Genomic DNA, 25,093 nt, shown 5'->3' on the forward strand with positions numbered 1-25,093 from the left:
TTTCCAAACAAAACTTAAGTAACAAAATAAACTGAAACAATCAACTCTCTCTATATAAAGACTTGTACTTGCCTGATATCAATGCTATCTTGAGTCTCTGAGGGCTCAGAGTAACCAGAATTTAAAATTTAAGTGAGCGTTTTGTTTAGCAATTTATATAACAAATTCTGACACACACAACCAATCAGAATGAGGTTTCTATATGCAGTTTCTTCTATTTAAGGGCAAACTTTTTTCCCAGCCTTACTCTTGATGGGTAAACAAATGTGAAGCAATGTTAGAAAACCCACATGGAGGGATAGAGTCCTACTTTTCTCTGATAGTACAAATTCATACAGAAATGCACTAATAAGTGATTTTTTTATTGTTTCAAAAACCATACTATTCTTCCTACTTGTACAAGTTACTTCCCTATTATACTATATGCCTAAAAACAAAGACATTTTCATTATTAATCAGTTTCTGTCTTTATAAGAGAGTTAACAAGTTAACACTTTTGGTTCCAGGAGCAACACTGTATGTTCTGAATAGGCAGTAACCCCAATGTTTACAAATAAACAAGAACTTGAAGAAACAGGAATAGACACTTTCCAAAATGAAGCACAGAGAGAAAAGTTGGTTCAAAAAAAATGAACAGCTTTTCAGTGACTGTGGGACAATATAAAGCAGTCTAACATATAGTAAGTGGTGCTCCCAAAAAAGAGACGGGGAGGCACATATAAATATTAAAAGAAATAATGGCCTAACGTTACCCAAATTTGATACAAACTATAAACCCACATTCCCAAAACCTCAGAGAACCCAAAGCAAGGTAAACACACAAATAAAAACTACCCTCAGGCACAACAATATCAAACTGTTGGAAACTGGTTATAATAAAACAAATCTTAATACCAAACAGAAAAAAAATGACATGTTAGGTAAAGAAGAACAAGGATGCGAATAGGAAATAACAACTGACTTCTCATCAGAAACAATGCAAGCCCCAAAATAACTACCAACCTTAATCCAATACAAAAATATCCTTCAAAAATGAAAGCAAATTAAGAAATCTGCAGACAAATAAAAGTTGAGAGAGTTCAATGAAAGCAGATTACGCACTACAATATGTTAAGAGAAGTTTCTTAGGCAGAAGGAAAACAACAGAAAGTTGTGTCTACACTAAAGACGAATACCAGAAACGGTAAATATGTGAGTAAATAAATGGACTTCTCCCCTCAAAATTGACTGCTGAAAAGACACTGACTGAAAAATATGTGTGGCCTTCACAGTATATATAAAAGTAAATGTATGATAAAACCACAAAAGATGGAAGGGGCAAAATGTTAACTTACACATGAAGTGGTATAATATTATTTGAAAGCAGGCTGAAATAAGTTAAAGATGCATACTGTAAACCCTCGAGCAGCCACTAAAATAAACCACAGTGGAAGCTAATAAGCCAACAGAGAAGAAAAAAATAGAAGACTAAATTAAAATAAAATAACTCAATCCAAAAGAGGTCAGAAAAAATGTTTTCATAAAGGACCACAGAATGTATGGGACAAACAGAAAACAACAGTAACATGGTGGGTTTACATCTAACCATATCAACAATGACAATCTCAAAAAGCGTTATTCTAAGTGAAAAAAAGCCAGAAACAAAAGCTAGATACTGTATGATTCCATTTTATATGACATTCTAAAAAAGACAAAATCAGTTGAGTAGTGCCAGGGATTTAGGGTGATTACAAAAGGATATGAGGGACCTTTTTGGATGATGTAAATATTCTATATCATGATTGTGATGATGGTTACATCATTAGATGTAACAGTTATAAAACTGTACATGTAAAATAAATGAATTTAACTGTATGAAATTATACTTCAATACATCGGACAGAAAAAAATGAAATTATAATCCAGCAAACATACAAGGACAATACTTGTTGACCAAGTAGATTAAGTCTAAGTAAGGTTAACCAAGTAAGGTTAAGTCCAACATTAGAAAATCAATCAATACAATTCATCATACTATGAAAATAAAGGAGAAAGGAGAAAACCGATATGGTCATCTCAATAGATGCACAAAAAGCATTTTACAAAATCCAACGCCCAATCATGAAAATAAAAGACTCTTAGTAAACTAAGAATAGAACTTCTTAAACTCGTACTTAGTCTTCACACCATTCAGCTAGCTGCTCCCAGATCCCCAACTCTCAGGCACTGGATGACTTAATGTTTCTTGTCTTCAGCTGCTAAATTTTTAGGTAATTTGTTATACATCAATAAATAACTAATACAATGGGTTAAATACAAAAAGACAGATAATCTACTTAGCGAAACCATAATTGTTACCCCATCAGCAGGGAAAAAAATAAGGTTCTTAGGAATGAAGATAACAAGATCTTTACGGGGAACTTACAAAACATACTGGAGGGACAAAGAATACCTCTGTAAATGGAGAGACATACAGGTATCTCTCAACATATGAACTCAAGCTATGGGAACTCAGGAAGAGAATACATTTCTTTTAGGAAAAGTATTCATAATCCTGTAGAATGAAAATGACACAAATACTCAGCTAGCAAAACATTCATGGTTAAGTAAACTGCTATGAGTGAATCCTACATAGTTTTAATGAGATGTGAAGATATTCCTATTTTAAGGCCAACTGGTCATTTACAGAAAAGACCGCAACATTATAAAATATACACACACATACACAATAAAGGTCAAACTAAGAATTCAAATTAAAGCGTTGGTGTTTTAGAATCATGGAATTCACCCCTCAGCAACAGCACTGAAAGCATAAAAAACAAAAATACATTGCAAAGACAACAAAAGTAAAATATCAAATTAAAATGAAAATTAAGATAATTAAAAGGCAGAGAAGTGCAAAATCCAGTTTAGAAAAGTATTTCACCCAAAATAATCAAAATAAGTAGTTTTGATATTCAAAGAATACGCTTCATTAGCTGTGAATTTCACTTATACGTTATGTGTCATTACTTAATGATGCCAAGTAATGCTTTACTACTGAATTCTTTGCCTACCAGTCTTCTGGTTTGATGGCAGAAGGATCAGGGATCTTTGCTCTCTCATCCCAGTCGTCAGGCTTCTCATCAGTGGGATCTTCAATTTCTTTGAGGGGATTGATTGGAGGAACCACATCCTCTAGTAGGCTTCCTTTGTTTACAACTATTTGATCAATTAGTACTTCAAATGTGTCATCTGGATTCATCACTAAAGACCAAGTTAAATATATTAGACTTATCATATTGATAAGACTTTAAAAAAATAATCCTCTAAATAATAAAACTACCCTAAATTTAATGGGTAAAATTTTCTCTCAACTACAAATACAGCAGTTGCTAATGTAATAAATCAAAATATGCTGAAATCACTAGATTTATTGCTTTCTAAAATCAAAGATAAAATTTTGTTTTAATTAATAATTTAATAAAATGCTCCATTACATCTCAAATAAAAATTGCACAATAGCTAGCTCACTTTAGGACTCACACAACCAGTCAGCTTCACTCCTTTATAGTTGCAAACTACAACCCAATCTTTTTCAGTATTTTTAAATAATTTTTTGAAATGACCTCAAACTTAAAAAGCTGCAAGTACACTACAGAAACGCTTTATTTTTTCCTGAATCATTGAGAGTAAGTTACTGACCTCATAGACATCATCTCTGAATGTTTTAATGTATATTTCCTATAAACAAGGACATTTTCCTGCGTAACCCCAATCTAGGCACCCAGATCAGGAAATTAACATCAATATATTACTATCATTTCCTAGAAATCCTTCAAGTTCATTGGCATTTCAAATTCAATGATTCATACATACACTATGTGAAATATCTTAAGGACAACTAAAATTATTCAAGTTATACTTATTAGTATTTCTGAGGTAAATTCTACCTCTCTAAAAGTCCCCATGCCAAAAATTTCATAAAGGACTATCTTATCCTTTGTAATGACAAGACAGAAGCTCTCTCCTCCTCCTGTAAACATGGGAGGTGGTCACTGGGTAAAATCTGTATCTTTGGAAAGAATGATAGATGCAAATAGCTGCCTAACATTTGTTTTCAATAAGCTATAGAAGTAGGAGCTGCCAACAAATGTCAGAATCATTCTGACACATCTCGTTAAGCAGACTACCACTTGGTAAAGAAATAGTTCCAAACTAATAAAAATCCCAGAGGTTTCAGTCACAACAAGCCAAATTATATCAAAATCAAATACTGCAATTTATATACAAACTCACATAATTAATTCAATATTTTCTCCCTTCTCTTTTTTCTCTAGAATCTTTTTTACTATTAACAGCTGGGATTATAACACAATATTATAGCAACAAAGGAAAAAAGTCAAGCTTGAAGCAGAACTAAGAGTAAGACTTGAAATGCAAAAAAGTAGTAGATCCTTTTTAATTCAAAAATATGTGTTTATCAAGAAAAATCTTGAAAAGTATGTTTTCTGAATAAATTTTGCAACTGAAATTGATTTTTTAAAATTACAGTTAAAACAAAAAGTACATGACAAATATGCATATGTGAAAAACATCTTTGTCCAAAATTTTGGGACAAAGAAATTTCCATTTAGAAAACGTATTAAGTATTTTAAATGAATCTACAAAAAAAGGCATTGATACTTACTTTGTAAGGTTCTTAGAACTAGAATAATGTTATAAAAATATAACAGTATCAAAGTTTTTTTAAAAAGAAAAAAAGTCAATAATCTTAGCACCACAAAGTTTTTATGTATAGGAGTAAGAAAAGCAAATGTTTAAGAGTCAGACTTGAATTTCAATTCTAGTCCTATCAGTTACTATTGCTTCCTAGAGCAACTTACTCTACTTATGGCAAAATAGGGAGACACTGCTCACGTGCCTAGCATACAACACATTACATATCAGATGATTAGTGAAAATTTGGTCTTTCTTTCTGTGCTTGCATAACTTGCCTAAATGGCCATCATGATGTGCCTCCAATTTCAATCTCGTTTTCTTTCCCCATTTTAATATTATAAGCATTTCTTCTGCGTTGCTAAATATTTCATAGGTATCATTTTGTATTGTATAGAAAACTCCTACTATCACATTTGGGCTGCTTCCAATTTACAGTATGTTTTCACACACAGGTCCTTTTCTTTGGAAAAATTTCTGAAAGTGGAATTGTGGTTTCAAAGAACGATTTTTAATACATTGGTAACTCCTCTATTTATGGCCTTTAATATATACTACCAAATTGCTTCTGACCAGGTTTGTACAGCCTGATTAATTTGTTCTGTTCTAATTATAATTTCTCATTATTTCTACAGTTTATGTTATCCAAAACGTCCAGTACTATTTTCCAATTTCACATAAGGCCTTTGATATCAATGCTGACATTACAAATAAAATTGGTCATTGTCTTGGCAGACAAAATGAGTATTTCTGCAACTGCAGTCTTTGGAAAGAAAACTGAAATACTTTAGTCTTGGATGGAGCTGTCCTGTTAGGTGCTGACATGCTGTGATTTTATGTAATCCTGGAAAGAGCACCGCTCTACAACCATATGTGCTTGGGAAGAGAAACAATCCCTGACAAGGTTCCTCCCCCTCAAATTCTATGCAAACCTGTGTACATAAAGTAAAGCTACGTGTGTTAATGGAGGATCAATGCTTTCCCTTTCCAAGTTTAAATACGGGCCACAACCACAAGGTAGGCCCTCACGACAAGAACAACTGCCCAGAAAGCTTCAGCGTGTTAGCTTGGCTTCACTGACTTCCTCCTCTTTAACCTTCTTTCCAGTTTTCTGTTCTTACAGCCCCACTAATGTCACACTGCCTAAAATGTCCTTCCCCCTCTCCTATCTTCCACATTCTATCCCCACTTCAAGACTAGCTCAAATATAAGCTCCTTCACTAGGTTTTCTGAGTCTCCAAACTGGAAATGATACTGCTTTTGAACTCTTAACTGTACCTCGTCTTTACCTCTCAAATGGCACTTTACTTTCTGCCTGCACTAGAATTTTGTCTGTCTTATTTTCCTAAAAAGATAAGCTCCTTAAGGATAGTATCCATGTTTGTTTCTCCCAAAGCACTTACCATGAAAACGACAGTGGTCAGCAAATATTTTGGAATGAATGAATGAATGAAAAGGACATACCAAGGGTATAAAGGTGAGTCTTCCTGTCTGTAAAGAACGGTTTAAGGTCTACATCTGGAGGTTTGGCGTGTTTCTCTTCAAAAACTCCAGTTTTGGGATGTTTATGTCTGATGATGAAGTGAAGCTTATAATCTTCTCCACATTTATCTGGTCCAAACATAATGGTATAGGATGTTTTATCATGAAAGTTTTCCTTCAAAGAAAGATGAGTTTTGGGATCAGTCCATTTAAGTATTTAATGAATTTCTCTCTTCTATCCAATTGGGTAGAATCTACAAACGTGTATTAAATGCTAATTCCTCAAAGAATTATTTGACATAATTGACAATAAAGGATGTGGAAAAATGACAAGTTTTATTTCAAAATCTATTATTTTTAAAAAGCACACAGTAATTCTTACTTGAAGATGTAGGAGGGAAGTGTAAACCACCCTAGCAACATCATAATAAGCTTTTTAATTATGTGAATCTGTATTATTAATATTTTATTAAGAAAATTGAGCATAGAGAAAAGCACACTTATGACCTTAAGACTATAATGAGTATTCATTACTGTTATTCAGGAATATACTAGAAAATGACCCTCCTGAGCACAGAGTAAAGAGAGATTCGGACACAAAAACAGACACAGAGACTGTTTTTACTACTTTTTTACTCCCAGCAATTTCTCTTTATTTGGCATGGCCTACTGGGTAAGGGTACAGGATCTGGAGTCAGATACTGGGGTTCAAATCCTACCACTGCCTACCACTTATATTATCTGTATGTGTCCCTGAGCAAATTTATTAACCTCTCTGTAGTTTTGTTTCATCACCTCTGAGTATAGAGATAATAATAGTACCTACCTTATAAGGTTTCTCTGAGGATTAACAGAGTTAATCAGATAAAGCGCTTAGAAAAATACTTGGCATTACATTTTATTATTGTCCTTTATCTTCAGGTGATCATCACCTTATCATACCTAAAACAAGGGCTTCCAAATATACAAATAGCCTCCCCTTTACCTGATTTTAACAATGGTACATGAATGGTACTTTAATCCACATTTCACAGCCTATGCACAGCCATGTATTCTGACAAGTATCTCACTGATGTCTCATTTATCTTACTTCTGTCGTACTTGTATGCAAAAACCCTGACATAGCCTTCCTCCTGTAGGAGAATGCTCTAAGAAATGTCTCCAACCTTTAAATGGTCCTAACACAACCTGCTTCATTATGAAAACATTTTTAGTTATTTTTGTGGGCCGCCAACTCCTGAACTGGCACACCTTTTTTAAATTTGGTTCTTTGGCCATTTCATTTTACTGCTTTGCACTGTTATGTTGTTTCTCTGAACAAATTTATGTTATGACTCTTATTTTGTAAAGAAAATAACTCTAAGCTGATCTTTCAATGACATTTATAAGCACGATGTTATTTTTTGTTTATAGACATCGGGAAATTTATTACGTTGCTGAAGATTACAAAGCTGGATGCCGTCAAGTAACACAGTTGTATATGAAACTTGAAGGCACACTGTAAAAGTCACATGAACTCATATTGGATAAAGATTTTCAAAGTTCTTTTCGATTTCAGTTGAAAAATAAAATTTTCAGTTTTATCAACTACTCCTTAGAATACTTATTAACTTTAATAAGGTTTTCTTAAACATTAAAATATCATACCAGATCCAAATCATCAGTGTCTGCTAGGAGTTTAATGTATGCACCTCCACAATCAATACCATCTTGAAAATTTACTTCATATCTAAATGAAGGGAAAAAGAATCATACTGCTGATAAATAAAAATTACTAATTGCTCTTTAAAATCTAATGTATTATTCTCATTCATTTAAACATAAATGTTTTACATTGCCAGAAATCCCATATTAAGCATATCTACAACCTATAGGAAATAAACAGAAATGCTTTTTCTATGCACATCCTTAAAATACTAAAAGTAGAATGATTATCATCAACTATAAAAAAGCCAACTAATTTTTGAAATAATATTTTTCCATCAGAACTGGTGAAATAAGTATAAAATACTTTGACTAAAAATATAATAGGAAACTTAAAATTCAGATAAGGTATATAGACTATACATATTTCTTTATATACTAAAAAACAGACTATGAGGCCCATAGCTACAGCAATAGGCTAATGATCTCAAAAATTGCTAATGATCTCAGAAATCCAGATCACTACTAATTTGTCTTTTAGTTCAACTATACCTAATCATGTTAAATAAATTGTACATTTAACACTTTCAGCAAAGAGACTTTATAATCTCAATCAAGAGTCTGGAGTATTTCAGACCTTAACAGCCAGGAGATATGGGAAATATAACAGCTAAAAGAGTAATCTGACTTTAGAGTCTTTTCATGGATTTACAACACTGAGTAATTCTCAGGGGGGGGAAAAACAACTTTTTTAAGGAAATAGTCTTGTGTAGGCAATAATATACAGATTTACCAGACAGTATTTAGAAGAGATTTTTGGTGAATTGATGAATTACACATGACAAAGATCAATGAGGAAATGACTATCAGTGAAGAAGAGTGGAAACCAAAAACTTTACCATTTGGTTTAATGAATTAAAAGATGAAAACTAGAGAAGCAATAAGAACTAGTGATCATTTTAATGAAGAAGTATTGTTTAAAATGTTTCTGAAAAACTTTGTAAAGTAAAAACTTTGTAAAGTGATAAGTAAAAAACAAAAAAGCATACAATACTTCAACAGTTTGAACCCAATTAGCGTATATATTTTGTATGAAAAGAACAAGAAATATAGTAAAATTCTAAGTGATAATCTCTGAGTTGCCAAATTATGTTGCGTCCTCCATTACTTCTTACTCTGCTTTATTTCTCAAGATCTCTACAATAGTGGTGACAAACATGTACTTTGGAGTCAGAAAGACCTGAGATTTATTCTTGATTCTGCCACTCTAACAACACCAAGGGTAAAGGCAAGTTATTTAAGCTCTAAGTCTCTATTTGCTTATCTATTATATGGGGACACTGCCCCTACCTACACCTCCAAGGATCGTTCTGATGATTAAAGGATATCATGTACAGTGATGGGCAAATAAATGCTCAAAAACGTTTTGAAAGATTTTGTATTGTTTTCATTTTTTAAATAAAGAACAGTTTATTTTCCCTAAAGCCTTATAAATAAATGGTGTACAAAGTGAATTACAGGTACATATTCACAATGTTAGGTAAAATAAAATAAAAAGAGATAGCTTTGTTATAGGTCATCTAAGGACAAAGGGTTCTATGAAAAGTTAAGAAAAGAGCAATTTGTAAATTGTCTGTATAACTAAACATAGCTTTGTTGTCCTATTATGTCTGGACTCAATCACTGCGTATATTTCTTACACAGAAATCTTTCAGTTTTCAAATCATTAACTTGTGCCTAGTATAAATAATTCACAATGACTCAAAGATCAGTGAAATGTGTATCATATAGCTTGCCTGCTGCTAATCTTTAGTCTCAGAAAAAATGACAATGTATGCAGAGTATATGTTAACACTATTTTCTTTCGAGTATCATTTCCCAAACTGTTCCATGACATAGTAATTGCTCTTGGGGAAAAAAATTCTGTGGTCAAATATTTTTAGGAAACACAGTATTAAAGCTACAAACCAATTTTTATATGTAGAACTTCTCAAAGTCTTTAATGGGCAGATAAGTTTCCTTATCTCTCAGGTTAGGATGGATATTCTTAATTTCTAAAACTTATATAACCACATAATGCATACTAACATGTATACAATCTGGGAAAAGCAGCTTTAGAGAAACGTTATGTCATAAATCCATAGTATTGATAGTAGTTAATATAATTCTTCATTTTACTTATCCCATTTCATTTCATAATTAAGACAAACATTCACTCTCCTTTTTCACTTTGCTTCTAATTTTGCAAGCTATCTTTTGCTTACTTGCTTAGCAATAATTTATACTTTCTTAAAATACTAAATTTTATTCATTTTACTCTGGAGAAGTTAAACTTTATATTATTTTACTTTATCCTTTCATTTATGCCACAAAGGGTCAAAATAGCAAGTGATATTATATTCACTTAAGTTTCAACAGAATAAGTTACTTTCAAATTTTCAAGACAAAAGAAAAACCAAATCCTCAATCGTGATAATATCAAGTTCAAGTATTAGTCTCAAAAAGTACTTGTAACAATATTTTTGTTTAAACAGTTGTATACTCTTTGATAATATAATATTTTAAGTTTATTCAAATGACAATGGAACTAAATCAAAGCATCACAACTGCAAAATTAGGCCAATTAACACCAAATGCCATTATTTTTAAAAATTTCTAAAATGCAAAAGGGCATTTTAGTTATATACCACATTGGAATATGTTTAACATGTTAACAAAACACTGAAGTAGTTCTAAAGTGATATAGTTCATAATTAATATTTCCTTATGTTGTAATTAACTTTGGACAGCCAAATATTCTGACATAAGGTAGAAAGTAACATTTATATATTTCCTTTTCTTTGTTTCTAACTTCAATTTTATTGGTTTTTGTAATTGTAGTTCCATAAATCTATTTTGGTTTTCTACCAGTAGAGGTGAAAAAGCTTGAGGAATTTATACCTGATTTTATGACAGTAAACATACATACAAGCATCGTAAGATTAGCTTAGGTCACATTGCAGGGGAGGGGAGGGTTATCTGTGAAAACACATGTCCTTTCAAAGGGCCCACGCTTGATGAAGGCACTGATCTATATATGCATTTCCTTTTAAAAATAAATTTGCTGCCTTTGCATCTTATCATTGGTTTAATAGCAATACTTATGGTTCCATTATGAATATACTGAAGTTAATATCTTAATAGCAAGTAATTTTAAGAAAAGACTTAAAAGTGGTCATTTTAGATGCATTATATAGTTTATGGTGGCAAACTTTTACATATTACAGCATATATTATATTTAAATTAACCTGCTTTTCACTCAAAACCTTTGGGTGTTTGTGTGCATACACGCATTGTGTGGTTAAGTGAAACTGAGAAGGAAACACTGGATTTCTATGTCAATATTTTACCCACTATAGCTATATTCAGAAGCCAATTTATATAAAACTAATGTAAATTTCAGAATATATTCAAAAAACACAATAAAACTTACTGAACTATCAAAGGTCTGTCAGCAAAAATGAAGGGTTTTGCTAACACGGTAGATATTGCATGATGCTTTGCTCTAGATTTCAATACAAGTCCTCTGTCACCAGGCGCTCGGTTTTCTTTCAATTCTTCTATTTCCCATCTTCCTAAAATATAAAGCAAAGCAAATTAAACTACAACCAAAACACTGACTAAAGAACTATTTATCAGCAGTAGTGACCAAAAAGATATTTCCATGAAGGCTGATTTGGGAAAAATAAAAGTTTAAATCAGGAAATGAAATCTGCAACTGTATATACGCCTGCTCTTTTTTCTCTTACCAGAGAGTGGTTTCATTTTCTTAGCAAAAATTGTGGAAACTAATAAAATAACAAACACTACAATCTGATTAAAGCACTTCTAAAGCTGGCTTAGTTTGGATTTCTCTAACTTTTTAATCAATGAAATCACAATATATGCTCGTCTCTAGGGTCTATCAACATTTTATTTTTAAAATGAGATATTGTTAAATTACCTATGAGACAAAGAGCACCCTTAACACAAAATGTGCAGTTTGCAGTTTGTTTTCAAATACCTGGTATTCATTAGCTATTTTGCAGGATTACTGTGGGGATTTAACTTTAAAACTTGTGAGGGGAGCAGGGCTCTAGAAGACGGCAAATGGGGTCTAATATATGGTGATGGAAAGAGAACTGACTCTGGGTGGTGAACACACAATGTGAGATATGGATGATGTATTACAGAATTGTACACCTGAAATCTATGTAACTTTACTAACAATTGTCACCCCGATAAACTTTGATTTAAAGGAAAAAAGAGAAAAAGAAAATCGTGTGCCCCATGAACATAAACTGCACTCACCCTTCCCAAGTAAAGCCAATCAGTTCCCAGAACTGTCCGCCAAGAGTAGCAAGCTTGGGAGAGGCAGGAGGCCGTAACAGGGCGAAACGGAGTCAGGCCCTTTCTGGGGTGGAATTTCCCATGTTTTGGATCAGGAAGCCCCTGAAATTAGACCATGATCTGCATACAATGCATGTGGGCTACCTATAGCCTAAAAGTTCTGCATTGGTTTTTTTCTTCCTTTCCTCTTATTTGGAATAGAAAATAAGCAATTTTATATTAATTTGTATAAAATGTTCTAGTTTTGAAAACTATAGGTATTGCCTGTTCCAAAAAACTCAATTTAGCAAAAATTGGCTATTTTCAAGTATTGTGCCAATGTAAAATATTAACAAGCACTTTTGAATCACTAATGTTTTTTATAACTTTTTTTCTTTCTAAAAAAATAAAAGTGCAAGAACCTTAACAGTCTTATAAATCAGAGGGGTATTTTTTGGTCTATCATTGTGCAGACTTTATTGGGCTTTTAAAAATGCATTTTTAAAAGTTTTCAGGTTTCTTTTTCCTTTTCCCCTTCTAATTTCATTATGCTATACTTTTCTAAAAAAGATGAGTTTATTTGATGTTTCTCTCTCACACTGATGATAAATTGCATTATTATCATTATTAACCTGTGGTTTGACCAAACAAAAAAGGTCTTTTTTTAAGAAGTAACAACTTCATCTTTAGGATTTTCAGGACATTTATAGTAAAGAATTTTTAAAACTATGTTGCCTTGTTTGTAATTTTGCAATACATATCAGCTATGAAAAAAGTACCACCTAGCACTTTAATTTTAGAAAATTTGTGACACGGTAATTATTCCTCAAGGACAAGAGGTTTTTCCCAACTTCAATAACTTCCTATTAACTGATCATTTACCCAAATTTGGGCAATACCAGGTAACATAAATTCCGATGTAAATAAAATTTCAAAAAACAATTTATATGATCTAATAAGACATCCTGAAAGTCGGTCACTTAAAGAACTGATATTAATAAAACATATTAGTGCTTTTATTAATAACTTACACTGAAAAATTTAGGTAAGTTACTCCCAATGCAAACCCTGTACCCCAGCACATAACGATTCATGCAGATTTGCTTAGTCCTGAAAAGATGGGAATGAGTCTTACTGAAATGACGTCTGACAGAAGCCGCCATTAACTACTGTCAATACTAAATATTCCTGCATAGAGATCTGGTCCTGGTCTCAACTCCCACCATGTAAACCACACTGCCAATGCTAGGACATCCAGGAGCTGGAACTTGAAGGAACTTTCTGCTTTTCAAATTTGCTTCCAAAAAACTGTAAAAAGCCAGCCAGAAACAACACTAAATCGAATATGCCAGAATATTATATTCGTGAATATTTGTTTAATAAGACTACAGACTAAACCTGGGTGCTAAGAAGTTTGTTTTTTGCTTGCTTGTTTGAGTTTTAATTTTAAGCTGAAGAAAAAACTCACTTAAACACTGAAAGGCATTTTTGTCCAGCAACAAATAGAAACTTGAACTCACTCATAAGATAGACCACATTTTAATTTTAGGGAAACTCCATCAACACATTCTTTTAACATGCAAATGTGAAGCAAATATCTACCCAATGTTCTTAAAAAAAATGTAAAGTAACCTAAACATAAACGTTTTAAGCCCAGCGTGCTGTGTGATAATGTGTATTTCTGAGGGTATATTTACAGCAGCACCATATCCCTGCAGACTTGCAGTTGCTTTGGGGAAATGACTCTTTTCTCTAATGGATTTAGAGTGAATACAGTCCTGCTTGTTCTGTGCATATGGCAGAGTTCTTTTTGGATTATATGAATACATATACAAGAACACAGGATTTGCTGAGATGGAGAAGAGGACACTGCAAAGGAAGACACGCAGGTGTAACCTGTATCTCACACTAAAACAAACTACGAAAAGGAAGTAGACGGCTGACATCCTACACATACTGTTATCTGTTCTGTTGCTGTTCTCATGTAACTGCCTGTTGGGGTCTGAGTGTGAGGTCCCAGCTTTATGGGTATGAGGTCATCTGAGAGAGGAAATTCCCACTATCGGTCACTTTGAGAAGAGGCTGATCTTGCTTTAGAATATAACAATTGACGAAGCTGGTTTTAGACTAGAAGGAAGAAGAAATTCTTTTGTCATACTCCAGGAAAGTCCTGTTGGAGAAGAAATGACGACTCTGGCATATAGGACATTTCTTTCTACAGCTAAGCCTGGATATAATTCTGTCAGAGATCCTATGATAATGAAGACATATTTTGTAGCCCTTATAAATTATCCTGTTTTGTACTTGCTAGGAGAATATTGCCATAAGCTATAACTTGATCTAGGTGTGCCAATGCTTGAGATGAAACAGCAGAGACAAGCATAGGCTGGGAAATACTGCTTTGGGAAATGCAACAACTAACTGCAGTGGAGTGAAAATTCAACTCTTGACAGTTAGAAAACTGGATGATGGCTTAAGAATGGATTACTCAGGGACTTCCAGAAATAGACAAGATAAAAGACTGAACATTCCACTGTAAGGCAGGATGGGGCCTCAAGCCGTGTGTGTGTGTGTGTGTGTGTGTGTGTGTGTGTGTGTGTACTTACACACACACATATATATATACACATAGTATATACATACATATGTTTAATAGAAATATCATCGCAAAAGCTAGTGAACTTTGGGTCATATTGGTTATATTGAATATTTAAATAAATATTTTACCATCATATATAGAAATCTCCACGTTTGTATCATCTTTCTTTGCTTTTGATAAGACCCACCTATAAAGGTGAAAGCAAATGTATATTATTAAAAATAAAACCAGCAATTTATAGATATAATGCATATTAGAAACAACAACAAAAAAAGATTACCCAATAGCCACTTCACATTAAAAAATAAATACTAAATAAGGACACCTATACATAATTCTGTAAGGCTATACAGTTAAATCCAATTTGGAATCTGCAATTTAGTAGCTATATGATCATAGGTAAAATACACTAAGCCTCAGTTTCCTCACCTATAAAATGAGGTAAAGATAGTATTAATACTTCCCTGATAGGTAGATTACTTAGGATAGTGTCTGGCATATAACAATCAATAAGTAATAACTTTTATTGTTTTACCATTATTTAGAATGGAACACTACCTTGAATTTGTCATGTGAAATTAGATTATTAACATCTGTCCTAAGGGATGAAGAAATGTTATAAATTTCACTTTGCATTCATACTTAATTTGTTTATTTTCTTTATAAAAATGCATAACTATTCAAATTAATCATTTCTATCAGCAACAAAAATGTGTTAAGGTACTAGTTTACACTGTCAAATAAAGCACTTTAACAGTTTTTACAGTTCCACAGTAGAGGCAATTTTTACAGGCCAATAACCAATAACTTCAAAAAAGCTAATCAAATCAAGAGAAACATTCTCTTGAATGAATACTCACCCAGCCAACTTTCCACTATCAAAAGTTTCTGTAAAATATACTTCTCCTACAGGTTGAGGTGTCTTATATTTAATCTAGAAGATAATTTTAAAAAATCTAAAGTTATTCATCTTCACAAATATTTTAATTAAATAATCCCACTAGCTAAGAACTGAATATGTATGTAATGGATATATAGGTAATATAGATATAAGGTAATATGGTCTCTGACCTCAAAACTTTGTATCCTAGCGGTGATAAGATACAAGAGAATATAAGAAGATAATGGAAAAAATATACTGTATGTGCAAACAGAAGATACACTGATTCCTTTTAACACAGAAGGAATGGAAAGAAGTCATTAGAGACCTAATGATTCAGTTAACATGGCCTTAAAAGGATTATAACAGGTGACAATATTTGGGGATAAAAAAAATCATTAGAAGCAAAAGAAATAGCATGATCAAAACATATAAGATGAAAAACTAAGTGAGCATGTAGGCTAGTTCAAAATGAATGATGAATGATTAAATTTTGCCTAAGGTAACAGATCAATATGGGACCTTTCTGAACCAGCCTTTGTGATTTTATTTGTATGATTAATTATGAGATTTCTTCCCTCAGCCTTTAGAGAAAAGGATGCAGAAGTACTTCTGCTATTTTCACTGTCCCTACTGTGGGGAGCCATGATTTCTTGATGCTTTGGAACTTTGAGAACTGGCTCAGTTTATGATTAACTTGTTTCTGCTCCTGAGGCATTGTCTTGCCTGCACCTGGAGGGTGCTTGCACACTGCTGAGGTATGTAGTGGGAACGGCCAGTTTCTCGGACACAGATCACTGATGGCTATCAGGATAATGGATAGACTCTGTCATGGGATAATTGCTTTTGGGGAGTTCTTTAGTGATTTTGTAAGTTTCTGGGTAGAAGTTAAAAATTTACTTTCTGTGAGGTAATGCACACTCGTGATTGTTAAACTGCACGTACTCAAAGGGTATATAAACGGTGGTAGTAAATAAAGACGGTGCTTCAGGATCACTGAAGACCGGCCGCATCATCATTTGTGTGAGTGTCTCTTTTTCATGCCCACTCCCCTTGTCAGGTACTGATCGATTTGTGACGGCTGGCTCGTCACACTTGGCGCCCGAACAGGGACCTGAATATAGGGGTAACAGTGAGGAACACCGCGTGGCTAGGGCCCGGCTCATACTGAGGAGCTTATTTCATTGGATGCGCGGTGAGTGAGACACGGTCCCCTCGGTCGAATGAGTGTGTGAGTGAATGGTAGCTCCACGACTTCGTGTTACGGAGCTTGTTTGGGCCCTAATCTGAGGTTCCGGTTCTGTCATATGGCATAACAGCGATTGGGATTCGTCCCACCAGTTCGGGGGTTTATACCGAAACACCTTTTGTTAAGACAGATTTGGTCCGGAGAGGGGCACGGCCAGACGGGCATCTGATTGATTTCTTTGTGTGAAAGAAGGGCCGAGTTTGGGAAAAGGAAATGGGTCACGCTAGCAGCAAGGACCTATATGTCAGAGGACTTAAGAGATTACTCGCCGCCCGTGGCAGCAGGGTGAGCAGAGAACAATTAGATAAATTTTTAGAATTTGTGAGAGAAGTTTGCCCGTGGTTTCCAGATGAAGGTACTGTCAGCCTGGAAACCTGGGAAAAGGTTGGGGAAAGACTACAAGATTATTATACTGTCCATGGACCGCAGCGGGTCCCGGTGGAAACATTTGGATTGTGGACATTAATCAGAGATTGTTTAGATCTCAAAAGGGAAGGATGTAAGCTCGAAAAAGTAAAACAGGCAGGGAATGAAGAAATGCTTCCTTTCGCCGCTTCACTGGAAGAGCTAGGAGAAAGGGAGGGGGCTGATTACGCCCAGAAAACTCTTTTATCTGCCGCCTCTCCGGAGGAGAAAGAGGAGGGGGAGAGAGTCAGATATGCAGAGGGACTTGCTAAGCATAATAAAGAGCCTGTTAGTCAGAAACCTCCAGATAAACACTGGGAAGATTTAAACCCTCAAGATCAGAAAGATTTAATAGTGGCTGCAGCTCCTAAAAGCAGGCGGTTTGTAAATCCTATATTTACACTTACAGACCAGATAAAGATGATTCAGGGACAATTAGTCGAGCTCAAAGTTGCTGTGGGTAAAAAAAATTGTCCTCTGGGTCCCCAGATTTTTTTAAGAGATCAGTGGGATCCTCGGGGTAAAGACCCCCCCGCCAGGATATGTTAAACCAGGATCAGACTCATTTGTACGCTCTCCTCTTCAATTAGCTTGTGAGGAGGCCCATAAGCAGGGGGAATCTACAGGACATTTTGGCGTATATCCTCTTTTTGAAAGAACTGATCAGGCAGGAAATCAAGTCAGGAAATGGAGACCTTTTCAGTGGAAACAAGTAAAAGAGTTGAAAGAAGCTTGCACACAGTACGGTCCTATTGCCCCTTTTACAATGGCAATTTTAGGTACTCTGACTAGTGAAGCATTGGTGGCTCAGTGGTAAAATTCTCGCCTGCCATGCGGGAGGCCTGGGTTTGATTCCCAGCCTTCCCGTTAACTTTTTAGTACAAAAACAGCTTGATAAAGGCCATATAATTGAATCTACTTCACCCTAGAATTCGCCCATTTTTGTAATTAAAAAAAAAAATCAAAAAGATTGTAAAAAAATTGCTTTTAGTGTTCTTAGTTCAAATTTCCAAGAGCCCTCAAGGCATGGCAAATAGCCCCACCTTGTGTCAGAAGTTTGTTAGTAAAGCAATTAATAACACCAAAAAACAGTTTCCTTCTGTTTACATCATTCATTATATGGATAACATTTTGTTGGCCTGTAAGAAGGAAGGGGGGGGGTGTTGTTAGCTTGCTTTGTAAATATGAAAGAGAACCCTCAGGCCTCGGGTCTTATTATTGCACCTGAAAAAGTACAGAGAAGTGAGCTTTATTCTTATTTGGGATTTCAGTTGTTTGCTCAATATTTTGCTCCACAAAAAATAGAGCTTAGAAATGATCATCTTAAATCTCTTAATGATTTTCAAAAACTGTTGGGAGACATTAAATTGGCTGCGCCCTTCTTTGGGTTTAACTACTGGAGATCTAAAACCACTGTTTGAGATTCTAAAAGGGGACTCTGATCCAACTTCCCCTAGGTCTCTTACTGAGCCTGCAAGAGAAGCTCTCTCTAAGGTTGAGAAAGCTATTCAGCAACAGCATGTCTCTTTCTTAGATTACTCTAAGCCTTTGCATGCCTATATTTTAGAGACCAAACACACACCTACAGCGGTGTTATGGCAAGAAGGGCCACTTAGATGGATACATCTTCATGTAACAGCTCAAAGGAATCTCACTCCATATCATGAATTTGTGGCCAGCTTAATTCAAGAAAGCCGTTTGGAAGCTCGAAAATATTATGGGAAAGAGCCAGATTTGATTGTTGTTCCTTTTACAAAAACACAGATTCAAGGCTTGATGCAGTTTACAGACAGTTTTCCCATCGCCTTGGCTCATTTTGCAGGAACTTTAGATAATCATTATCCTAAGCATAAATTGCTTCAGTTTTTCAACATCATGATCCAATTTTTCCTTCAATTGTGTCACATGCTCCTCTTCCTGCGGTACCAAATGTCTTTACTGATGGATCTAACAATGGTGTCGCTGTTTATGCACTCAATAAACAAATTAAAAAGATCCAGACACCTCCAGCTTCAGCTCAAATAGTTGAGCTTCGAGCAGTTCATATGGTGTTGCTTGATTTTGCTTCCCAGTCTTTTAATTTATTCTCTGACAGCCATTATGTGGTTCGTGCAGTCAAAAATTTAGAAACAGTACCGTTTATTAATACCAGTAATCCTGTTATTCAGGATTTATTTCTTCAGATACAACAAGCCATTCAGCTGCGCTGTAAAAAATTTTATATTGGCCATATTAGAGCTCACTCTAGTCTTCCAGGCCCTTTAGCAGCAGGCAATCAAATTGCAGATTCTGCCACGCAGCTTATTGCCTTAACTCAAATAGAAAAAGCACAAAAGGCTCATAGCCTCCACCATCAAAACAGCCAGAGCCTAAGATTACAGTATAAGATCCCCAGAGAAGCAGCACGCCAGATTGTAAAGCAATGTCCTGACTGTTCACATTTACAGCCTGTGCCTCATTATGGAGTTAACCCTCGGGGCTTGCGTCCCAATGATCTGTGGCAGACGGATGTGACTCATATACCTGAATTTGGGAAATTAAAATACGTCCATGTCTCTATAGACACGTTCTCTGGCTTTGTAATTACTTCTGGTCAATCAGGAGAAGCTACGTCTCATGTTATCAGACACTGTCTTGCTGCTTTTGCCATGATTGGCACTCCTAAAAAACTTAAAACAGATAATGGCTCCGGCTACACCAGCAAGAAATTTGCTTTATTTTGCCAGCAATTTTCAATTAATCATGTTACTGGCATTCCTTACAATCCCCAAGGACAAGGGATTGTTGAACGCACTCATGGCACATTAAAAGTCATTTTACAAAAAATAAAAAAGGGGGAGTTATAGCCCCTGACGCCCCATAATTACCTGTCTCATTCTCTCTTTATTCAACATTTTTTGACCTTGGATGCCCATGGTAAGAGTGCTGCAGAGCGCTTTTGGCATCCTTCTACTGCCACTCAGGCTTTGGTCAAATGGAAAGACTCACTTACAGGCTCTTGGCAAGGCCCAGATCCAGTCCTCATATGGGGCCGAGGGCATGTTTGTGTTTTTCCACAGGATGCAGAAGGCCCTCGGTGGCTGCCAGAACGATTGGTGCGACATGTGGACCCTCTATTTGCTGATGACATTGATGACCCTCAGCAATGCAGAAGAAGACCAGACGTATTGGTATGTACCTGATCCACCAATCCTCCACCCTGCTGTATGGGAAGGTCCTGAGATTCCAGTTTATGTCAATGATACTCACGCCCTAGAATTGCCTTCTGATGGACACATGAAACAACATTTGGAAAGTTTTGTAAATCAGGCACTCCCTGCAGTCAGGTGACTGATTTACAAGACGGAACTAGAGACTGGTCTAAAAAACTGTTAATGTATCTGCTTGTGTTCCTTCTCCTTATGCCTTGTTGATTGGAAATATTAATGTGTATTTTGTAGGAAATCAATTTCATGCATCTTGTAATAATTGTTCTTTAACAAATTGTATTTTGTGGGTGCCGTTAGGAACTCAAGTTATGGTACTTAAGCAACCTTCTTTTGTTATGCTTCCTGTTAATATCGCTGGACCCTGGTATGCAGAAAGAAGTTTACAGATTTTTAAAGAGATTGAGTATGCTTTGAGTAGACAAAAACGATTCATTGGGCTCTTAATAGCAGGAATTATGGCATTGGTTACTATCATTGCCACTGCTGCTACTGCAGCTGTAGCCCTATCTCAAACCATTCAAAATGCTCATTATGTTAATACTCTTACTAAAAATGTTACTTTGGCTTTAGGGACTCAAGAAGATATTGATGTAAAGTTGGAACAAAAGGTCAATGCCCTCTATGATACGGTTCAGTATATGGGAGATGTAATTCAAGGTATGAAAGTTAAATCTCATTTGGAGTGCCATCCGGAATATCATTGGATTTGTGTCACTTCTAAAAAGTATAATCAAAGTCAGTATGATTGGAATCGGGTCCGTTTGCATCTTCAAGGGATTTGGCATAATGCTAATGTATTTCTAGATATGCTCCGGCTTCATGAGGAGATCAAAAATATGAAGGAAGCTGAGCCCTTGAAATTTGATGCTGCCCAAACTGCTTCTGAATTTGTTGATGTTCTCAGAAATGTTATGCCTTCTGTGCCCGGTCTCCTTCATTCTGTTTTAGTATTTCTTACATTGGGCATCTGTGTCTGTGTGATTCTGTGCCTGCTCCCTATCCTCATTAGAGCCTTCATCAATAGAATGTTGGATTTGCGTGCTGACATTCATCACCTGGAACTTAAGACAAAGCCTTAAACCCTTCTCCCCCTTGAGCTTTGAAGGGACGGGTTAGCCAAAGACGGGTAAGTCCTGAGGAGCCTTTCAACACCTAAGACAGGGCTTGTATTATACAATACAGGCGCCAGAGACGGGCAAGTTGATAAGGACATCCTGTGACGCCTAAGACAGGCGCCGTCGCCTTGCTTTTTCTGCTGTTTAGATTTTGCTTCAATCAAATAAAAAAGGGGGAGATGTGGGGAGCCATGATTTCTTGATGCTTTGGAACTTTGAGAACTGGCTCAGTTTATGATTAACTTGTTTCTGCTCCTGAGGCATTGTCTTGCCTGCACCTGGAGGGTGCTTGCACACTGCTGAGGTATGTGGTGGGAACGGCCAGTTTCTCGGACACAGATCACTGATGGCTATCAGGATAATGGATAGACTCTGTCATGGGATAATTGCTTTTGGGGAGTTCTTTAGTGATTTTGTAAGTTTCTGGGTAGAAGTTAAAAATTTACTTTCTGTGAGATAATATACACTCGTGATTGTTAAACTGCACGTACTCAAAGGGTATATAAACGGTGGTAGTAAATAAAGACGGTGCTTCAGGATCACTGAAGACCGGCCGCATCATCATTTGTGTGAGTGTCTCTTTTTCATTCCCACTCCCCTTGTCAGGTACTGATCGATTTGTGACGGCTGGCTCGTCACACCCTACCCTGCCCTGATAGTACAACATTTCCTGTCTGTTAAAGGGAGGAAAATCAGTAATTAAACAAAATTTCATATAATTATTGACAGGGTCAAGATTCTCCTACTAAAATTGCCAATCTCCTATGAAGTTTACTGAATTATACCTTTACTGTTCTCTACATTTTTATGGATTGACAAAGTGGAAAATGGCATTAGTGTCACAAGAGGTTTCCGTCTTCTGTCCAATCACAATTTAAATCACCAGCAGTTTGTTTTGCCCTTTATTTATACTTTATCGTACTTTACCATATCCAGATTACTCATGCTCTAAAATCAAAAGGGTGAAAAATCAAAATTGTTCTTTCCTATTTCCTATATCATCTTTTGAAATGATCACCAAATTGAGTTGAGTGGTAGGTGTCTGCCAGGACATTTGAAACATTAACCTCCAAACATCCCTGTAGTACTTGTATCTAACTCAGTCATCAGCACTTTGGTCACTTACTTTCTGTGGTTCACAGAACCAGGCTTTAAAAGAATGTGCTTGTGGAGCTTAAATTTTAACAGGAGAATGAATATTAACCTTAAATAGCTGAACACTTGCATTTGCAAATAAAAAAAATCTCTAAAAGAAAGTGAGGCAAAGAATCCAAAACATCTATATATTATTCTCCTTGGCCGTTTAAGCAGTAGCTAGCACAATACAATTAATGCTTTCCCACCATCAACAATATTTCTGAAAAAAAATTCTGATTGTCCTAATTTTAAATAAGAGTATTCCACAGTAAGAACGCTTTTATGGATTATCAAGATGTACAAAACTCTCTGTAGTTTCTCAGACTCCTGTTAGTCACAACCTCATAACACATCTTAATGCTGAGACAGAAACAGAATTGAGCTTTTACTAACTGCCTACTTCATCAACATTTCCCTTCCTAATTCATCCTCCTACTTAGCACTGTCTTCCCTCAAAGAAATAGTTACTTTACTTCTAGGAGAACTGCAAATTATGCTACCTTTCCTTCTTTCTGAGGAGAGCTGGCAGTGTCAGAAATAAGACTGAAAACCCTTCTCTTAGCTAGAAGAACTTAGTCCTCTTCAGCCAGTGATGAACTCCTATTTTGACAGTAAAAACCTTCTCTGTATTTATTTGGTAATAAAGCCATGCTAAGTATCATGCACAAATTTCTGTAGTGCATGGGCATTCTAAAACACAAGTAACAACTGGTTGGCAAAAAGCAGTGCTTTTCTATTTACTTAGGAAATGAAGACTATTAGGACTGAAATAAATCTTAAGAGATGAGTCACTCCTATGTATCATGTAAAGGGATAATTTACAACCCATTTCTCAATAACCTTACCTCTGAGGAGAGTTCACCTTCATTAGTATCAATGTCTTCTGAATTTTCACCCAATTCTTCCACCTCAACACCATCATCCATAAATTCTGCATTAACTGAGACGAATAGAAGACCCAAACATAGCCAATAGCCTTGGAAATACATATTGATTATCTGTGAATTAAAAGTTATCAGTGAAAATAAAGTTGTGAAAAATGTGTAAGTATACTTACAAAGAAATAATTTCTCCTTAATACCTCCAGTATTCCAGGGTGGCTTTTAAAACAAATCATTAAGAAAATAAATTATGCTTTGAACAACTGAAAATACAAACTTTAAATCTCACAGGACAAAGAGCGATTGCACGAAAACTAAAGATACAGAAAACAGTGATTACAAAAATAATATGCAGACCCCATTAAAGGAAAGAAAAAAGGATGATTCCTAAATGTTTGCTTAAGTTACTTTTTTACTACAATGTTGCTTAAGTATATATAAACACGCAATTGGAAATTTTATAATTGTAAAATAAAAATGCACTTTACATAAACTTTAAAAAAAACTTTAAAAAATTTTATCAAAATTTAATGTAATAGTCTTTTGCTGAAATCAAATAACAGCTTAAAAACCAAACAAATATCAGGCTTACTGCAACCAGGTTGGCTGCTATGATAAAGTTCTTTTGCATTTATCATTCCTACAATACTGTGACAACTCAATTATCTAACCATTTCTCTATTCAAACACTGCAAAACAATGCTGTTCCTCACAGCATTAATTGAGAGGAGAAGCAGCCAAACACAATTTGGTTGAGTCTTGGTAGAAATACATGATTTATATAATTATGTCCTTCTTTATTCCCATTAGTATGTTAAAATTCAAGTTTTATTTCTTGGTGCCAATGGAACCAAGTAAATGTGGATACCAAAATAGTGTGGCAGTCTTCAGTTATAATGTGATCAGTCATCCAGATGAATCAGAATATAGTTCTATTACTTTTTTTTCAAAGTTACCATCAATATGAAATTTTTTAAAAAAGTAATTCTTAGAGGGTGGCAGGTTAGCTCAGTTGGTTAGAGCGCGGCACTCTTTTAATATTATTATTATTAATTATTATTATTATTAAAGTGCAGTGCTGTTAACAGCAAGGTTGCTAGTTTGATCCCCACATTGAAACTACTACTTGCCTTGGAGCTGATGGGTCCTGGAAAAACACACTTAAATAAAGTGTTTAAAAGAAAAAAAAGTAATTCTTAGAGAGAACTCTTAAATCCTCCAGAACATACCTATAGTTCTGCTTTAGAAACATGGGATTCACAAAATAGCATTCTACACTCACCAGAATGGCTCTAACCAAAAAGAAGACTACAACAAGTGTTGGGAGGGTGTGGAGAAATTGGAACCTTCATACACTGCTGGTGGGAACGTGAAACAACGCAACAGCTTTGGAAAATAGTATGGCAGTTCTTCAAAAGTTAAAACTAGTTACCATATGACCCAGCAATTCTACTACTTGGTGTCTAC

General features: G+C 35.1%; 1 protein-coding gene across 3 annotated transcripts in view; it reads right to left on the reverse strand.

Annotated features, from left to right (window-relative positions):
• Positions 1-25,093, reverse strand: part of CLGN (calmegin) — a 45,183-nt gene that overhangs the window by 10,256 nt on the left and 9,834 nt on the right. For all 3 annotated transcript variants that reach the window (XM_033134547.1, XM_033134546.1, XM_033134545.1), the window contains exons 2-8: positions 23,591-23,743; positions 15,611-15,684; positions 14,879-14,937; positions 11,277-11,418; positions 7,807-7,888; positions 6,142-6,334; positions 3,036-3,225 (exon numbers count right to left, since the gene is read on the reverse strand). In XM_033134547.1, coding sequence (XP_032990438.1) covers positions 3,036-3,225; positions 6,142-6,334; positions 7,807-7,888; positions 11,277-11,418; positions 14,879-14,937; positions 15,611-15,684; positions 23,591-23,734 — 884 coding nt within the window. In that variant the 5' untranslated portion in view covers positions 23,735-23,743. The remainder of the gene's footprint in view (positions 1-3,035; positions 3,226-6,141; positions 6,335-7,806; positions 7,889-11,276; positions 11,419-14,878; positions 14,938-15,610; positions 15,685-23,590; positions 23,744-25,093) is intronic.

The sequence above is a fragment of the Rhinolophus ferrumequinum genome, chromosome 18 (genome assembly GCF_004115265.2).
Source record: "Rhinolophus ferrumequinum isolate MPI-CBG mRhiFer1 chromosome 18, mRhiFer1_v1.p, whole genome shotgun sequence".
In the NCBI taxonomy this organism is placed as follows: Eukaryota; Metazoa; Chordata; class Mammalia; order Chiroptera; family Rhinolophidae; genus Rhinolophus; species Rhinolophus ferrumequinum.